Genomic DNA, 19,662 nt, shown 5'->3' on the forward strand with positions numbered 1-19,662 from the left:
TTGTAAATACGCAATGTTCCCAAGCATTTTGGGCACACTCGTGCTGCATTTGCAGAGAGTGATTCTGTCACGGGGGATACTGACGACCCGATCTGTACATAGTACCTTTATTTATATTAGCTCGTGTCGTACTGCATACCACATGTAAAATATACGCACACTAGTTTAAATACCATCCCGGATTCTTGGACCCATTCATTTCTGTACAAAAACATTTTGTAACAACAAAATTTTGGTGACGTTTTCAAAATCACTTGGTAGAACTTAGTCGCCAGCAAGGAGAAGTTAGACGACCTGGCAACTAGGATTTGTACATCCCTGGCGCTAGCTGACTTGAGTGCCAGCACCACTCAGCCAATCAGCATCAACTAGCACCCATCTTCCAGAGCATACCACGGTTCCCACCAAGAACGCAACGTTTCCTTTCGAAAAGTGTTAAACTTCCAGACTCCTTTCACATCACAAAGGGGCGGCCATGATGATAAATCTTTAAACTAGAAAGACACATTGCTAAAATTACATCACCATTATAAGTTTACAGATACACATGCATATAACATATATTTATTAGGTGGCAGGGAATGCCAAACTAAGTTATTTTTGTCAGTGAAAATGTGTCTGGGAATGCAATTCTGCAAAGTTACAGTACGAACAGTGGAATGTTATTTGAATTTGGTGTGCATTAGACATCATTCCAATGGCTGAAAGCAGGGACAGGAAAGTTACTTTTAAAAAGTAACTCAGTTACAGTTACAAATCTTTCGTGCGCAGTATAAAGGGCTTAAGTCAAAAAACACAACTTTTCGGGAGAGATAAAACTAACTTTAGAAAATAATGCAAAATCGCTTATTTGGTCTGTGTGTGCCATTATAAAATGATATATTGTTTTATATATCTGTTATCAATTAGACTGAATATATTGGTAATTTATAAATATTTAGTGCTTCTTTTGAAAATTTCAATTCTTTGTGACAGACTTATGCCCTTTGTATCTCACAAGATGTGACATAAGTCTTTTTAGCCCTTGCAAGTTAAATGAAAACTCAAGTAACAACTACTTATCTATGTCATAAAAATATTTAAGTTATACTACTTTATTTAAATCATATTATGAATTCATGCATACATTTTAATAAGACATTTTACAAATCCAATGTATAAAACTCAAAATACAATACAAAATTGATACTTAAGTAAAACAAACTATTTCACAAAAAATGATTTAAGCTCTAGTACTAACTCATATTACAAGCAGATAAAATAGTAAATTTAAAAATGACATTTTAGAAATCCAATATATGAAACTGAAAATACAATACAAAATACAAACAATATAAAATAAATCAACAAATTTTACCCTTTCAGTAAGTCAAATTGTTCAATGTTGAAACCCAACACAAATTCTGCAACAAAATTAAGAATTATCAGAATACTAAAATGACAATAAAATTGGAAAGTAAAGGACATGATGGCAATAAACCATAGAAACAAAAATTGTTCTAAATCATAGTTCGTCGGGATTAATTTCTATCAGATCAGGATCAATGCAAGAAGCATCAACTGATGTCTTTAATTTTTAATAAAAGTCATGGAAAACAGAAGGTACAAGTGGAAGCAGGTCCAACAGGTATTTTTTCTTTGCTGCAGAAATTTCAACATCGTCAGTGTACCTCTTCACAAGATGTGTGGTTTGGAGATTATTCTTACCCCTTCGAAGGTAGCTTAAATCTTTGAAAGTACCTTCTTGAAGAGAATCTCTATAATGCAGCACTCCATTGTCTTTTAGATATCGCAACCACTTTACACTGTGCTACTTGAATTGCTCGCATTCCTTGTTTACTTTCCTGACCACTAAGGGCCCTTTTAACAAACCTGCAAAATCGAAGAACTCTTCTTGCGTCATTTATTTGACAGAAAGTTGCTGCTACTGTCCTGTATATCTTAAAAGTTGATAACAATCGTGAGGGTGATTGATGGGAAAGGGAAGATTTTTCTTCTTCTTTTCGATCAGAGCATGATCCACATCGCACTCCATGTGAGTGTGTCCGGGAATGAGAAACTTATGATTGATTGCACAGATGTGAGGGAAGTCAACCATGGCTTTTGAAAACATTGTCGACACATGTGTGTTCTTATTTTGACCCCCAAATGTGTCGGAGTAAAATGTCACTTTAACATCTTTGGGTAAACAAATTAAATGGCGGTACAAGCACGATGCAATTTCATTCGCACCTCTCCCTGAAATAGCTTTGTGCCACATGTAATTCGTAGATCTGTCAATTGCTGTATCATGCACGGTTAAATTATATGTCCATAACTGGCGTTTGTAAAATGCAACAGAAGACGAAACAAATGGCGTAGGCAAACACTGTTGCAGATCAACTGTAAGACACTTTTTGGTTGGATCTATTTTTGAGATGTCCTTGTCTGCTCTTTTTGACTCATATGCCAGATCTGCTTCTTCTTGATGTTTTTTTTAGCACGTTTTCTACCTCAGATTTGGCAGCTTCATTTGAAGTGTTCATGGCTACTTTTATTTGCATTTGAAGGCTATCAAATTTGTGACTTTTGGCTTTTTAAATGACAGCTTCATGTTATGGAATTCATTCTCATAGAGTTTTCTAGAAACAGGCTTTTGAACCTTCTCACAGTAAATGCACATACATGATTTTAAGATTTAAATGTGAAGGCAGATATTGTTTGTCATTTCTCCGTCTTGAGTAGTAACTTTCATAAGCGGGGAAAGATTTTATGTGCGCTCTTACTTCTTCAAGCTCTTCTTCAGTTTTTTTATTCGTTGTTGGCTTCTTACTGCGTTGGTCAGGTGATGTAAATGCCACTGGTACTTGGTGATTTATTTTTTAGAGCACATCTTATAACCTTTTATTTTTCGTCAAGAGTATTACAGAAACATATTTTGCACACAGTTTGCCTGATTCCATGTATCTGAAAAGAATACACATTTGTCACTTCTCTCTTTTTGTTACTATCAATTTTCTTTTGCGAGTTACAACTTTTTCCTTTGTACTGATGTTAGAAGCTATGAAGGCCACTCGTTTGTTTCTGGAGCCCATACTCCAGTACTCTGTAAAAATCTCAGTCTGCATTTTTGAATCTAGGAATAAGTGGCATTTGTTTCTGCACTGTTTCGGTGGCTTGATTTCACTTTCTGAAACTTCTTAACCCTTATAGTTCAAGTAAGGCTTTCCAAAGTTCTTCTTATCTTTACGAACCTTTCTGGACCACTTACTTTCCTTTGTTGTAGAAACACTTTCTTGATATGAAGATTGCTTTTCACAATTTGGAACATTTTCTTTAGGAAGATTTTCATTGGAATTTTCTCCACTTTTATTCTCCGTACTAAGTGAAGTCTGTATAGAATAAGATGGCACAGAAGAACAACAAACATTTGAAGAATTACCCAGACATACCTCATTCTTATTTAAATTAGCTCGTACAGAACTGTACTGAACATCTGAAATATTGCCGAGGTGAAATTGATTGTGAGTCACACTACTTATCACAGAATTGCACTTAACATCTGAACAATAACCAATATCTATCTGATTATGACAGAAAGAAGAAAGGCGCTGTATATTGGAAGAATTACCAAAATCAGAGTTATTTTCATCCAAAATTATTGGCACAGAATTGCACTGAACATCTAAAGAATTACCAACATCTTGTTGATTGTGGTATAAAGAACACTTAATATTTGAAGAATGACAAAAATCTGATTGATATTCTTGCAAACTTGCTGGCACAGGGCTGCACTGAACATCTGAAAAATTACCAACATCTTGATGATTGTGGTACAAGGAAGAGGAGCACTGAATATTTGAAGGATTGAAAATATCTGATTGCCTTAAATTTAAACGAACTGGTAGGTACAGAGATACACTCAATATTTGACGACTTACAAAAGTCACTTTGGTTATCACAGTAAGTAACTGTCTTAGCCCACTTATCAAGATCTAAAATATCCTTCTTTACCTTATTAAAGTCTTTCTCTGCATGAGTGTGACCGCCGGATTTATCTTGTTCAGTTATTTAAAAATACAGACATTAAAACTACCAAGAAAATGATTCGTACTTGCGAAAATAAGACTTAGGGCCTTTATATCTCTCTAATCAAAATGGCATAACATGACTTATGCCAAATAAATCACGCTGACAAAAATATGTTCTACTGGTCCAAAGAGCACATGTTGACATAACCCTTAGTACAGATTGATAAAGGGTAGTCAAAATGGCATAACATGACTTATGCCATTTAGATAAAGCACACAGAAGTATTTTATAATGGTCTAAAGGTCATATGTTGACATAAATCCTTTGTACATATCGATAAAAGCACTCAAAATGGCATAACATGACTTATGCCATTTAGAACACATGAAACAAAAGTATTTTATAATGACCTAAAAGGCATATGTTGACATAAGCCCTTTATACAGATCATACATTTGAATTTTTGACTTAAGTCAATTAAACCAACGCTTATAACGGCCGTTATTATTAATTTTATACTCATGCCCTTCGTACCATTGGAAAGCTTGGATTTTTCTGAGCATGACAGTATAAATATCTAAAAATTCAACTTTTTTGACTTAAGCCTTTTATACCGCGCACGAAAGAAATACTCCAATGGAAATGTAACCCTGTTACAACTACAAGTTACACTACTGAAAAGAAACCAGTTACAGTTACAGTTCTGAGAAAAGTAACTGTAAGTTACTTTAACAGTTACTTTGTGAAAAACTAAAAATGTGATACGTAATATTGTTATAATTAAAAGCTACTAAAACATTGTGTTTTGTAAAGATATATGTTTATTTAAACTGAAAAAAATTTAAATAGGTGGTTCACACTACAAAATTGTTCGCAGCACCACACAACAAGCACTTCACAATAAGGTTATTTTCATCACTCGACCGAACTTAGAAAAAATTAGAATACGAAGGCCACGGAAACTAAAATTCTGGACTGCTTTCTCGGCTTCTCGCTTCATTAGATTCTGTCATTGCTTTCGCGCATGTGCACAGGTAGGTTAATTAATTAAACAGCACAGAAGTAAACTCTCATGTCGCAAATATTAAATAAATAACAATCAAAATACGAGCGCAGGCTAGCCAACAGCAGTTTTACAAGTATAAGCAATACCATCGCAAATAATATCCTTGTCGGGATTTTCATTCTGGGATTGAAAAAATCAACAAATCTTTGTTCGTTCAATACGAAATACATTTAAATATGTAACGCAAAAAGTAACGACAATTATCGTTACTTAAAGGCAGAAAAATGTAATTCAGTTACAGTTACTGAAAACTTAATATATTGCGTTACCACGATCGTTACCATAAAAAGTAACTGTTACAAATAACGTCGTTACTATTAGCGCGTTACTTCCAGTCCCTGGCTGAAAGGATGTGTGATAGCAGCACTGCAATTCATTTATTTATAGTTGTAACATGCTTACCTACGGTAAGAATGCCTTAACATGGCAGGCACAAAACCAATACAATCACAATAAAAAGAATAACACAAAACTACATACAAACATAAACACAGATACACAAACATGAAGGACACATACATAGACAACACAAAAACAAAACAGGACAATATACATGTAATTTAATCAAGGAGTATAATATAATGAACTAAGGTAAAGTATGAAGGATTCAATTATTTTCTTTACATTTAAATTATTATTAAAAAAATGAAGTAGACTAATGAATTTATTGAAGTTTTGAACAATGCCTTAAGAAATATAATTGTTTTATTTAAAGAACATAAGAGTGGTTGATACAACTATTGAAGGAAGATATTTTGATTCCAGTATTTTCTACAATATGTTCAAATTATCCGCAGGTAGAAGGTCTGGTGCAGACGTTCAGACAGCCACTAGCTGTCCAGTGTGGTACGAAACACCCAGTCTCGGAGAGTGTACGGTCTTCCTGTTCGGCAGGGGCGAGCTGGGCAATCGCTCAAGAGCCCCACACACATGTTTTTCATTTTGACGTGACGTCTAATAAATTGATGAACGCCGGCTGCACGCACGAAAAAGTGTCCCGTTACGCTGTGTTCCGCTACGCTGACGGCGAGTGCAGTAATAATAGGTTATGTTACAATTGACTAAAAAATTATGGTGAATCATAAATTGATGATAGATATTTGATTACAGTTTATTTATATGAAAACTTGTTCATAATTATATTTCAACTTTATAGCTAAACGCCAGTTTTTAAAATTAATTACAAGTCATCTACACGTGAAATGTTTCGTCGACTGTTTATAAAGTGAAGTGAAAAGTTAATGTGGTTTTCATTGCTTATTACAACAACAATTTTGGCAATAAAGGTTAATTATTCTTTCATTTTAAAAATCTGATTACTAGTATAATTTTAAGTATTTATTCTTTTATTATTAAAATTAAAATGATTAAATTTTATTAATGAAAGTATGCAATCATTTCATCAATGTTTTGTTATGACGTCACAAACTATCGTCCGTAAACCGACTATACAGACAACCAATTTTTTTTATTTATCTTTGTTAGTCTAGTGTTCTGTTAAAAATCAGGACATTAACGGGAAAAGGAAAACTAAATTTTCATTATCTTACAACTTAATGTACTGATCACAACCTATTTCAATAAATGATTTCGTATTAGAAAAAAAAAAACTTTCAAAGATTTCATCGCCACACATAATGATGGTATTATAATACCGGAAATGTGATTTTTAAGTGTTTATAAAACTTACCCGAGGATAATTTATCAGGAAAGAATATCAAAATGTAGTAGAAATTTAAGTTCCAGGTTGGGTTAAAATGTTTGGAAGAGAAAATTTTTCATATTTTCCAGGAAAGGTCCTTCAGAAAAGTACATAGAGACTAGGACACTACTGCTGTTCGGTACATGTGTGTTGTGGAAGAGCCCTCTGCGACGTGTACTGCCCCTGCCGGATTCTTTTCACCTCCATACACCATGTGCATTTCGGCCATATATTTCAATGCACAGTCTGTTTATGCAACTTTCAAATACTAAAGTCTTTAAGTGGTGGAGAAATAAAAAATATTTACTTTATTTGGTTTCATTTTAATAAAAATAATAATTTTTTTCGTGAAAATATCTCAGATTTAAAAAAAAAAAAAAAAACTTTTCCTGAAAATTAATCATTTCAAACACAACACAACCAACTATAATTAGTTAAAGTAAAACTTTAATTGGGCTCACAGAAACACATGTAAATATGATTCCTTTAATTTTCACATTAATTATTTAAGGATAGTATTGTTACGATCGCGCTTGGCTGCAGTGCTTGGCATCGCCGTGCTCGTTCGGCCTGTCTGCGCCCCCCTTCCACCCGCATCCTCTCCCTGGTATCTCGTGTCATACTGTCTCGCAACATCCTGACCGTCGCAGCGCGCACCTGCCTCAGATCGAGTTACTTAAAAGAGGCCGCACTGCGGAATAAAAGGACTTAGACATGTTTATCGGCGCGTTTTGTGGGAACCCGATGCTTGTTGAGTTTATCGGCGTTCTTTGAGCAGCCGCCGCGTCCTTCGAGGACTCACGACGCGTTTCTGGGCATTTCGACGGCGAAGGTCGCGCGATATCTCGGAGACATGCCCGATTGTTCTGGACGGGAACCCAAGGGCTATATAAGGAGGTTGGGCCGACCTAGGAGTTCAGTAGGAGTTCAGTGGGGAGTTCTCCTGCGGCGGAGTTAACGGGCGATAGTGCCGCGGGTGCGGCAGAGTGGCGAAGTCCTTGGACGAAGGTTCCAGGGCAGGAAGTAAGTGAGTCTGAGTCGGAGACTGAGTGAGTTCTCCCGCGACGGAGATCCGGGCGATAGTACCGCGGGTGCGGCAGAGTGGCGAAGTCCTTGGACGAAGGTTCCAGGGCAGGGAGTGAGTGAGTTGTGGAGTCGGGAGTTTTCCCGCGGCGGAGTTTCTGGGTGATAGAGTCGCGGGCGCGGCGGAGTCCCGAACGAAGTTGCGAGCGAGGAGTCGAGTGGGATCTCGGTGAAGAGGAAGTGAGTCTCGGCGGCGGCGGAGTGTGGTGGCGGAGTCCTGCGGCGGAGACCCACGAGGGGTGCTGCGGTGAGAGTTGCGCCAGAGGTGCGGCCCAGCGAGGTGTGTGTAACGAGTGACTGGGGAATAGACATTTCTTTAAATGTAGTTAATTATTTGCCATCTTAGAAGATTAATTGTAAGTGACAAGTAGTGGTAATAAATAAAACTGTGTGTGTAATAAAAATCTATAATTTGGGCTATCCTTTACGAACCCAAGCGGGAAATCGTAACAGTATTTTGCTTGATGAAAAAAAAAAAAGAACATGTTTACAAGTGCAATTCCTGACAATACTCATTAATCATAAAATATCTGACGTTTACTGATTATATCCCTATCCTGCAGTCCCAGGCAGCGAGAAGTCGCGAGGTGGAAAGCAGAGCCGGTAGCACGCTCCAGAATACTCCTCAGGGTGCAGATATCTCCCTAAACTACACCAGGCTAGGTATTCTCATGGTGCGAACACGCCAACCGACCGTGGTAGGCTGTACGGCTGAGCAGCCAATGAGTTGGTAATAAATCCACTGCTATTTGTAATCTGCCGCACATCAAATACATAAAGCGGTTTTCAAATGGCGCTTCAACATCTCAGAATGCATATCATTTGGCAACCCAGCCAGACATTACACAGCTTAGAAAATATCTTGACTGTTTCAATTTGATGTCAAACTACCAATGAACACATCTATGGATTTTTAAGTTATCTACTCAAACCCTCCCCCAACACTCACACAAGTGTTAAACAAAAGCTATTGGAAGAGTACACATGGTAGCATATGCTAGCCAACAACGAAAAAAAACTGCTCTTACCAACATTAGCATCAATGCTTTATGACAAAAAAGGTATTTTTAAATACAGGGCTACGGCTGTATCACCCTTCTCCTAGAATGATCCGCCTCAAATCTCAAACCAGCCCCTTAGTAAAAACACGTCTTCTGCAAATAATTTATTTCAAATGATTAACTTCTTAACTTCCTATTGAATTCTCAATGCATGTCTGCATTATTATTTTTCAACACATTAAAAAATTAATACATTTTTTATCCCTCCCCCACATGGCTTTTTATGACTTTGTATTTGTAAACTTTGATGAAAAGTGGTGATTTTTGAGGGTCATATCTTGCGAAGGGGACCAAGAAACCATTTTATGTTTTATTCCCCTGGAAGTATTCATGTCTGTATGTTTAAAAAAAAATTAAGTATTACCAATCCTAAAAATTTTTTTTGGCTAACCAAATATTGCAGATCAGTGTTATTTTAGAGTTGACTAAAAAAAAAGTTTGGTTTTAATTAAGCAACATTTTCTAAAGAGACAAAAGAATAATTTGATTTTAACCTTATCTAATTAAGCTTTGTAGCAGCCATGTATAATTTTGCTGTATTTTTAATGGAATGATGGTTTCAGGACTTTTTGCAATGACCTATTGAAAAATTGGTAAATCTGTATTGTACGGATTAGCGCCAAAAAAAAAATCGTACAAATATGAAATAACTTTCATTATATGCTCTTTTACGTCCTCTTTTCAAAACTGCCTGCGGAGATTAAAAATTCCAATTACTTTTGGAGATATCGCCATTCTTATTTTGCAATACAAGCCCTATGTAATCATTCAACAGACGCCATTTTATATTTTGCCGTGTGTGCGTGAATGCCTAAATAACGGAAATTTTCCATTAGGTAAGGTTAGTTACATGATAAATACTTCAAAATAAACGGAAATTAAAAATATCAATTAATTTTACTTGTATAGTTTTAAGTATTTATAATGTAACTGATCTGACCTAACAAAACGGGACAAAGGTAGATTAGGTCAGGTCAGCTACAGTATAAATACTTTGAAACTGAACGGACATTAAAAATAATAAAAATTAATTTTAATGGTTGTTTAGTTTTAAAGTATTTAAAATGTAGCTGACCTGACCTAACAAACCGGGAAAAAGGATGAACAGTAGGAACTCACGTAATTTTCTTTTTACGTGATGTAGTCGTTCAACTACGTCGCGGAAAAAAAAAAAAATCATACTTGTAAACAAGCAACACTGGTGGAACGCAGGAAACCTATTCACTCATCCTTCTGGACATACCCGAATACTCACGTTGGCAAGCCTTCTTTCAACAGACGAGAGGCAAACGCCCGATCGTGCATCTTCGGTTTTTTTTTTTGTTTATTGTAAATAAATATGCAACTCATGAAAACTAATGGTCAATTAGGTTGTTAGCTACATTATAAATACTTCAAAACATTGTGGATGGTTGATTTGGTTAGGATAGCTACATTAAAAATACTGTGAAATCATGTAAACGGTTTCCTAGCGCTGGATAGCTACATATTAAAATGTTATTTGCTAAGCAACCATAAAATGATTTTACAGTTTTTTTAATGTAGCTATACTTACCTAATATAACCAACCATCTACAATGTTTTAAAGTATTTTTAATTACTTCTTGCTAATTTTAAGAAAAGAAGGCTTGCCAACGTGAGTATTCGGGTATGTCCAGAAAGATGTGTGAATCGTAGGCTTCCCGCTGAACGCCGCGTCAGTGCACAACATGAAAATTAAAAAATTCAATATCTCCTAAAGTATTTGGAATTTCTGATCTCCGTCGGGTTTAATGAAAAGAGGAAGTTAAAGAGCACAGAATAAAGGTATTTTCGGATTTTTAATTTTTTTTTAAAAAATCGCCAAAAAATGAATATTAAAAAATCTGATATCTCCAAAAGTAATTGGAATTTTTTATCTCCGCAGGCGGTTCTGAAAAGAGGACGTAAGATAGCATATAATGAAAGTTATTTCATATATGGACGATTTTTTTTGGCGCTAATCCGTACAATACAGATTTACCGAAAAATTTTCTTACAACATTTTTATATCACAGAATTATTTTTTATATACAAGTAAAAATTTAAAATAGTATGAAATAGATCTACTATTTGCAGCATCATACCAATCTTTATGTTAGAATAGGTACTAAAACCCTTTCAAAGATAATTTCCACATTTTTTAGGTGGACATTCCCGATCTTTTTATACTAAACATGAGATTATAAACAGAGGTAAGGCATCAAAAATGAAAATGGAAGTTAGCAAAAGCCTGCTGGAAATTGAAGTTTTTTTGATTTCCAGCGAAGTTACTGTTCATTTTGGGACTTTAGTGATCTCCAGACACCCAGCAGTTTCAACCCATGATTGCAAGCCATGGCAACAACTTACATAAGGTACACTGTCAGCTGCATTTCAACAGCTTGTGATAGTTGATGTGATGTTCACTGTTAGACAAATTGTATCTCCATGGTTTCCTTCCACCATAAACCTCACCCAAGAACATCCACTCATACGACAAGAGCTTCAATCTGCTACAATGTTCACATTACACAAAATATAACATCCACACAAACAATATTGAAACTCGACATTACCTAGACTTGTCTTTGGATTTCCACTTTCCATCAACCATCTGTGACACGCACAAAGCAGAGTTTTCCATATTTAAAGTCAGGTTCCTGTTGTCAATCTGGAAAAAAAAAGAGATATGTTTATGAAAATTTTAATGTTTTGCAAGTTGTGTACAGTTTATTACACGTGGATTCAAGAGAAAATACTTACGACCACCATACAGGCAGAGCTGAAATTATCCGCTACTTTTTCCGCAATTCGATTACACCTCTCAAAGCTGAAAATAAAAATTTTATTTCTATTAAAAACTCAGAATAAGAATATGAACAAGGTAACTAGTTTTAAAAACAAAATTAATATTATCTTAAAAAATATGGTTTTACGTTAAATGGTGTTTGAATGTGAATGAATTGAAAAAAAAAAAGTTAAAACAATAACTTTTTAATTTATAATTTCAACCACAGTGCAACAAAAGTTATAATCATTACTAGTACAATCAAGGATGACAGGCATATGGAATGGAATAGGTTAAACTTAATGTCTCACTAACAGTAATTACTAAGACATATCAATTTTATTTTCAAACACGTAATGATATAGTTTCCCACATATGCTTTGTAACCCTATATTTATTACTATGTTACAACACAATTAAAAAGTAAAATAATTGGAACACTTAAATTCTCACACAAAAATTTCTTGCAGCACACATCCAAACTGAAACTTGATTTAATATCAATATGAGCACCTCACTCAAATCAATTCTAACAAATGCTAGATGTGTTTCACATAGGTATAAATTAAAATAATTTGTTTTGTGGAAACTAAAATTATGGCTCACATACTTTATTTTTTGAAATAAGTGAACATGGAACATTGTCCCCGACTGATTGTGGATCTAAACCATAAATGATTACACACCAATAACTTCTTCAGTACCAACCTCAGATCTCTGATGTCTTCGTTCGCTAAGTAATAACCAACTATGTGAAGTCCCACAGATGAGGCCCAGTGGTCAATCTGAAAAACAATTGCACGTTATCACCAAACAAACTTCCCGACATTAAATTCCTTTTGAATCTGAGCTTATAAGTTATGAGTCCCTCCACAAAATTAATTTTGTGGACTAACTAGGTCACAATGATACCATAAAAAATGGCGGAACTGAAAGAGGCATAGCATCCTGGATGTTATTTAGAATTAATTAGAAATATATTACAAATGTGTGCTTTCACTTTTCCTTCTTTCCCATGTAACCAGACTGAGCCACAGCAACGCGTGACCAGCTGCAGCTGGTATGTAATATAAACTAGCAACAAAATGACTATGACAGTGATCAATAATAAACTGTGTGCATTTTCTGGACAGTTTCACACACATGGGAGAGTTCACTAACTTCCTAACTTCCTCGCCTGTTTCTGCCAAGGCAGCCATACTTCATGTCTTCCGAATCTGTGCTTTGTTATGTCACTGAAAAATAGACCTTTAAAACTAGGTTAGTTTAGCAGTGATGTAACTGTTAAGAGGCTGGGTTAAGTCTGCTAACCCAAAGTATAAAAAAAATTACTACCCATTTCATTCTACAATACCCCAAAAGAGGTGCGCAAGCAGATTGATACATGGGAAAAATACATCAACCATGCGCAACGGTAATTTACTACAGTATGGCATATACTAAGTACCTCTGCATACAATAATACAACAGACATATTTTTGCTGACAGTACAATTGGCAGACATAAATGTTGTTCCCACCATTTAATGCCATATTTATTCATTTGCAACCTCAAATACACAGGCTGTGCTTCAAATCGACGAGTGTCACAAATGCACACCACATCCGTGACATCAGTGTGCGCTGATTAATACGGTTCAACGTGAATGAATGTAGCCTACGTTGCAAATGGAAAAAAAAAAAAAAAAAAAAAAGGGGTGTTGTCTGTAAAGTCGGTTTACGGACGATAATTTTACGTGATAACATCATAAGAAAACAATGATGAAAAATTGCATACTTTTTAATTTTCAAATATTATTTACAGTTTTTTGCAAATTTAATTTAAATAATTTGTTCAAATATAATCACGAACAATTAGTTATAGAAATAAACTGAAATCAAATCAATGTCAATAAATTGTTAATTTAAAATGACGAAATTGGACAAATAAATAAAATTTCTTAAATTGCTGTTTTTAAAAAGCCCGCCTTATCCCGTTTGATATTATAGAAGATTTTCTTGCACGGTGGTTGGCCGGTTCTTGCACGCTCGGCTCAGGTGGAACATGACAATGAGTCATGCTTTTTCGTGCGTGCAGCCCGGCGTTCATCGATTTATAAGACGTTATCATGTCAAAAAGCCCATCATTGTACAACACATTTGTCCTGAACGCTGTCCTTGGAACACTGCTTCCTGATTGGCACAAATGACCTTGTGGGCGTACCTCTTGTTCCAATGGACCAAGTCCCTTTGCAACCCACGGATAAACAGAACTACTAAATGCGAGATGTAAGTAACTAAAGAACTAGCTCCTAACTGAAAATGTTTCAACTACAAATTATATCTTGTTTAAAATTAGTGAGTTTTCTCGCGTCTGCATGAATTTGGCTTATTGCATGCAAATGCATAAGTTGACTTAAAAACTGCAGTACGCACATGCGCACATGATGATAATTCTTACACCTTTTAAACTGCCTCATTAGTCATTACACAAAGAGACCATAAACGACAAACCATCCATAAGGTAAAACAATGAAGACTGAAATGCTTGAAATTAAGTGCATCAGTTTTTGAAACAAGCAAGAAAGCACGTGATTGGATATCCGTGGATCTGAGGCTTCCACGTGTCACCTGCTTAGAGGCAGATCAACATGACACCCTCCCCCCAAAACTCCAGAAGGATAAAAGATGCAATGGATAAAAATACTTGCTAAGTACATTTTGAGCTATTTTTATATTAAACACTAACACATATCAGAGATGTAAAACTATATATAACTTAGTCTGGATCTAATTATCTAAACCAAGTTATTAGTGTCTACATATTAATTATAATAATACCCTGATTTTTTTCAGGGAGGGGATATTCAGACTTCCGGTGCCTTCCAGAAGTCAGTCCTGAATTCACCCCTGTTCCTGCAATCATTATTTTGGAAGTACATAGTACCTGTGCTTGGTTGTGTGAAAAATTTAATTTAATTTCCGATAAGTGGAATATGCCACTGAGGAGTTAAAATATGATTTTAAGAGTTAGTGACGTTGAATTCATGTGATATGAAACAATTATGTATTTGAATATTGCACAAAAATCATTGTAAACAATTTTTTTTTTTAGAAAACATTAATTTGTTTTTGAGAATGATAGCAACTCAGAAATATTGATAGTTTTGTGAATTTTTAGTTTTTTTTATATTGCTGTAGAATTGTGATTTTTTCAGGGAATAGATTCTATCAAATATAACGTTGCGTCCATGATTCGGACTGATGTTGACCCAGGCTACCTAGGCCCTTGTTCTCCTCCCTCAGTCCAACAATCTACCTCCATCTCTGCGCCTGCACGTATGTGTGTGTGTAAGTGTATTGTTCCAACCCCGCCACTGCAAGAGGCAAGGGTAACGAGAGTGCCCTGTGCCCCACAAGTAATTAACATAAATAATAATATCATTTTTACTTTTCCAAGTGGTTTTTTTTCTTCCCAAGTCTTTATTAATAAAGACGAAGTTGCTCTATGGGCAACAATTCATGAACACACCCATGCTTGAGAGAATTTTTTTGAACTTTAAATTATTGAAACAAGTATATATTGTTACAAACGCAAGCAGGGCCATGATGCGTGCCGGGCTGGCGTCAGGCGCGTCACGTGGCCTCCACGCGTTTCTGGCGGGATTACAAGGGCTGTCGCTACCCCCACCCCCTCCGATCCCTGCACGTCGCCCTGCCCCGGCGCCTCGGGGATTCTGCAGGCCGTCGCGTGAGCTAACGAAGCCCTTCTCAACGCTTCGGGCGTCGGGTCAACCCGGGATGATGCAACTCGCCATCAGCCCCTCTCGTCCCTTTGAGGACGCCCCTAGGAACTCTGCCTCCGCGACAGTTCCGAGCGAAGGGAGGTGCGACAGTGGCGAGGAGGGTGAGAGACCCCTTGAGAGTGGTGTGACGCGGAGTTCAGCGACAGGTGGCGCGTGAGTCCCGCGTAGAGTCCCACGACTGTGACTGCAGCGAGGAGCGCGAACTGCGCAACTTGCAAACATCGAGTGACTTGATAAACATTTTTAAGTGTTAGTGATTTGTGTTTAGTGTAGGCCCTAAATATTAGATTTCAATAAAAATGTAATAAATCTTAATTGGGCTACCCATTACGAACCCATTACATTAATAAATGGTAACAATATGTATTTAATACTATTACTTCATTCTATTTGTAATGATGTCAGCGAGGGTTTGAAGGATGATTGAAGGTCAGTAGGAGGGGAGAGAAGCTGCTCCCTGACCACGCCCAGTCTCTCTCGATCACCGCCCGGCGCAGGACCCCATCACTGTACCTTGAGAATATCAACTATCCAGTCAGCATCTGCCGTTATACTTACTGTTTCCAAAACTTTTCTTTAATCTTTGAGACCTGCACTGGGTGGTTAACTGTTTTGCTTGATTATTTTAATTCTAAGACAAGGTGACGTGGTTTAACACACAGATCCAGACTTTTTTTTAGTCCTTGAAAGTGTGGCTTTTTATGTCTAAAAGTTCTATTCTTGATTAATGAAATAAAAATAGGAATAAAAAACCAGGAAAAGGGTCCATGGTACACCACGTGCAGAGGATTTGTGGTGACTCATTACTTTGCCCCCAATCATTAATTCATTCAATTTTTTGTTATGATTTATTGTGTTATGAGTATTGTACCTGACAGGTCATGTGGTGTCCTAGTTTTCACCTAAACCAGCCATTGGCAATTTTAACAGTGTACTCTTCTTTTTGCTTATTAATTTTTTAACATAGGTAAGCAACATATGCACATACTGTTAACAGTGAAACTTTTGGAACCTTGTTAATAATTAGCATCACATCTTTTTCCCCTTTTGATATAAATGCAAGTGCACAACATATTTTTTTTGTTCACTAACATTTTAAATTCTTTGAATTTTTCTTTAACAAGACACTGCACATTCAAACGATCGTGATGATTGCAGAATATGGTTTTCCTCTTAGATGCGGTGAAACCAAAATCAGCCAATCTTGTAGTATAGTTTCATTTAATCCGCGAACAATGTCACTTACTGTTCCCAGCCAGACACTGAGACAGCAAGCCTAACAACTGGAGAGAAACTGAGTGTGACACAACTAAAGACTTTCGGTTCCGCTTTGCTGAAGCTGGTTCTACAACAAATGCTAAATATGTAGTTGAGCGGTATTTGCGAAAAAAAATGTTAAAAATCCGAAAATACCTTTATTAGATGCTCTTCAACTTCCTCTTTTCATTAAAAGCGGCAAAGATAAGAAATTCCAAATACTATTACAACTAAAGAGTTATTGAACACAAAAATGATAATTTTCACAAGATATATTTGTAAACACACATAGCTAAAAAGCCATCAAAAAAAATTATTAGTAAGTTTTTGGGTAACTATCAAGGAATGGGGTGCATTTACAAAAAAAATACAAAAATCAAAAATAAATCTGTCAATGCTATTTTTTTGGTTGCTGATAAATATTCTAATCATTTTTAAAATAAAATTGTATTTTTTTTAATGGTTGGTTTGGTTAGCTACATCTAAAATAGGTACTAAAAATATGTGCACGATTGGCTATGTTAGGTCAGCTACATTAATTATGTATTCAGCACCCTGTGAATTAAATATGTTCAATTTAAAATGTAGCTGACCTAATGGAACAGTTTTTTTTTGCAAGATCAGCAACACCTATTGCAATCTAACCTCGGAAAAATAATTTAATAAAATTGAAATCACCAATACTATTAAGTTATATATGAAGAATTATTAAAAAAACTTACCTACCTTTGTTAACACTAACAACTGCTAATAACATTAAAATTTCTAACACACGAACTAAGGTAATTATGAATGAAAGCATATTTTCCATAAAATATATTGAAAATTTTTTCCCCCTTCCTGATGTTTTCCAAATCAATCTCTAAAAGGGCAATGTGGTACTTCAAGTAATTTACCAATTTAATAAGTTTGGTTAGCTTAGGAACATTAAAAATACCTACTGTGAAACTATTTGAACAATATGTTTGTTTAGTTACATTAATAATACTATAAAATGATTAGGACTGTTGGTTATATTAGGTAGGCTATAGATTTAAATTGGTCATTCCTAACCAAACATTCAAGCAAATACAGTTTTTTTTTAAAATAGGTAAATGTTGAATACTACTATTTACAGCAAGATTGATTTTGTTTTTAAATTCTAAAATGTATTGACATCCTAACATGTTTTCAAATCATGCTGTAAAAACATATTGCATAGCACTTGAACGAGTAGTTCATATCCCTAAGAATACAGACTAGCAGAGACTGGTTTTAAAAATACAGACTTTAATGTCAGTACCGTACCTACATAATGGCCAGGGCCAAGACTTTTCCACCATGATTTGTTTTCCATTTTATGTAAATGCTTTTTTCTGTAATATTCTTACAGCACTGCTTATCCATGAAGTAATAATAAATTCAGAAAATACTTTTTTCAAACACTATGAGACGTTCCTGTATTTACCCTGAAAACATTTGTTTTTAAATTCCTACGGGTTTCTGAAAAATCACAGTTTATAGCTTATACTAAAATACGTGTACATTGATGCTGCAGCAGTCATTTTTTTTTTCCATGTTGGTCTGTGCATTTTTGTGGAGAAATTTAGTAAACAGAGGTACTGTTTTGATAAAGTAGTACATATGAAAACAGTCTCGACTACACTATTAGAGCACAACACAAATTTATGACTCTATATTTACATTACAGGTAATGTTTACAAAAATTTTATACCAACCTTCAACTGATAAATGCTATTGAATTATTGTAACTACCCAATTTGCAATTAAAACTGTAATTTCTGACAAATTACTTTGAATCTTGTAGTAGTATTATACTGTCACACAGTGATTTGGATAAAAGTATATTAAAAAAAGCATTTACCAATTTCTTTTCCTTAGTTTTTGATGCACCCCTATCTTCGATATATACCTACTTCTACCTAAGTATATTTTAACGTATCGAAGTTCATAGGTACCTAATTTGTTTTCAAAAAATGTGTCACTGAATACAATCTAACCATGCTACCTATGGTGAATAAAGCACTGATACGAAATTTTGTCACTTCATTTGAAATGATCAACTGTACGAATACTTATTTGTATCTCATACTCAATTACCTACACATTAAACAAAATCAAATATTTGGCAAAAATTAAAGCCAGAACAGTTGTGCTTTATGATAAGGTGAAATCAAGCGCATGAACGCAAACAACATGAACAGAACACAAGGAATTGTACTTGCATGAGCACGCACAATTGCAAGTTATTTGTAAAACAGCATTAATAACTATTACCGGTATATCAATAAACAAATTCTACATCCTACCTGTGTTAACGCCACTTCTGCCATTGGGGTCACATGTAAACACAAGTGAAACAGAGGAATTGCATCTAATATGAAAATTTCTTTCCCCTTAGCCTCTCCCTTATTTCGTATATCTTCCGCAAGAAGAATGCCATTTACAGCACAATGAGGGTATTTCGCGGCATGCAGTATCATTTTACAGTAGGCACGAGCAGAAAACTTCAAATCTGCCATGTTAACTTCATTACGACACATCCATAGATAACTATACTACAGTTGAAAAAAAAGAGGTTCCATTAAATAGTGTCATAAATGTAGACAAAGTTGAAACATTACACATAAATCTGTTTTAACTAAGATTAAAATATCATTTGAAATATACGATAACCTTCTACTCGTGCATTTTTTAAAATTTTTATATGTAATGTCATTATGACTATTTGACTAAAAGTGCGTAAAAAAACAAAGGTAAGTGCATAGCAGGCTACGCATACTTCATAATTTCATCATGAGCATTTAGTGGGCGAAAAATCAGAAACCGAGGTGTCTATAACTAACTCAGTGCTTCTTATATCAGTTGCATGCCACACTTTTGTAGAATCACTTGAATCAATGTGCATGG

At 35.3% G+C, this 19,662-nt stretch overlaps 1 protein-coding gene across 1 annotated transcript in view; it reads right to left on the reverse strand.

The window, feature by feature from the left end:
* The window catches only part of LOC134538467 (ER membrane protein complex subunit 8/9 homolog), a 32,735-nt gene extending 13,435 nt beyond the window's left edge, over window positions 1-19,300 (reverse strand). The window contains exons 1-4 of the mRNA XM_063379800.1: window positions 19,062-19,300; window positions 12,420-12,496; window positions 11,687-11,753; window positions 11,500-11,594 (exon numbers count right to left, since the gene is read on the reverse strand). Coding sequence (XP_063235870.1) covers window positions 11,500-11,594; window positions 11,687-11,753; window positions 12,420-12,496; window positions 19,062-19,295 — 473 coding nt within the window. The 5' untranslated portion in view covers window positions 19,296-19,300. The remainder of the gene's footprint in view (window positions 1-11,499; window positions 11,595-11,686; window positions 11,754-12,419; window positions 12,497-19,061) is intronic.
* Between the last annotated feature and the right edge of the window lie 362 nt (window positions 19,301-19,662).

The sequence above is a fragment of the Bacillus rossius genome, chromosome 13 (genome assembly GCF_032445375.1).
Source record: "Bacillus rossius redtenbacheri isolate Brsri chromosome 13, Brsri_v3, whole genome shotgun sequence".
Taxonomy (NCBI): domain Eukaryota; kingdom Metazoa; phylum Arthropoda; class Insecta; order Phasmatodea; family Bacillidae; genus Bacillus; species Bacillus rossius.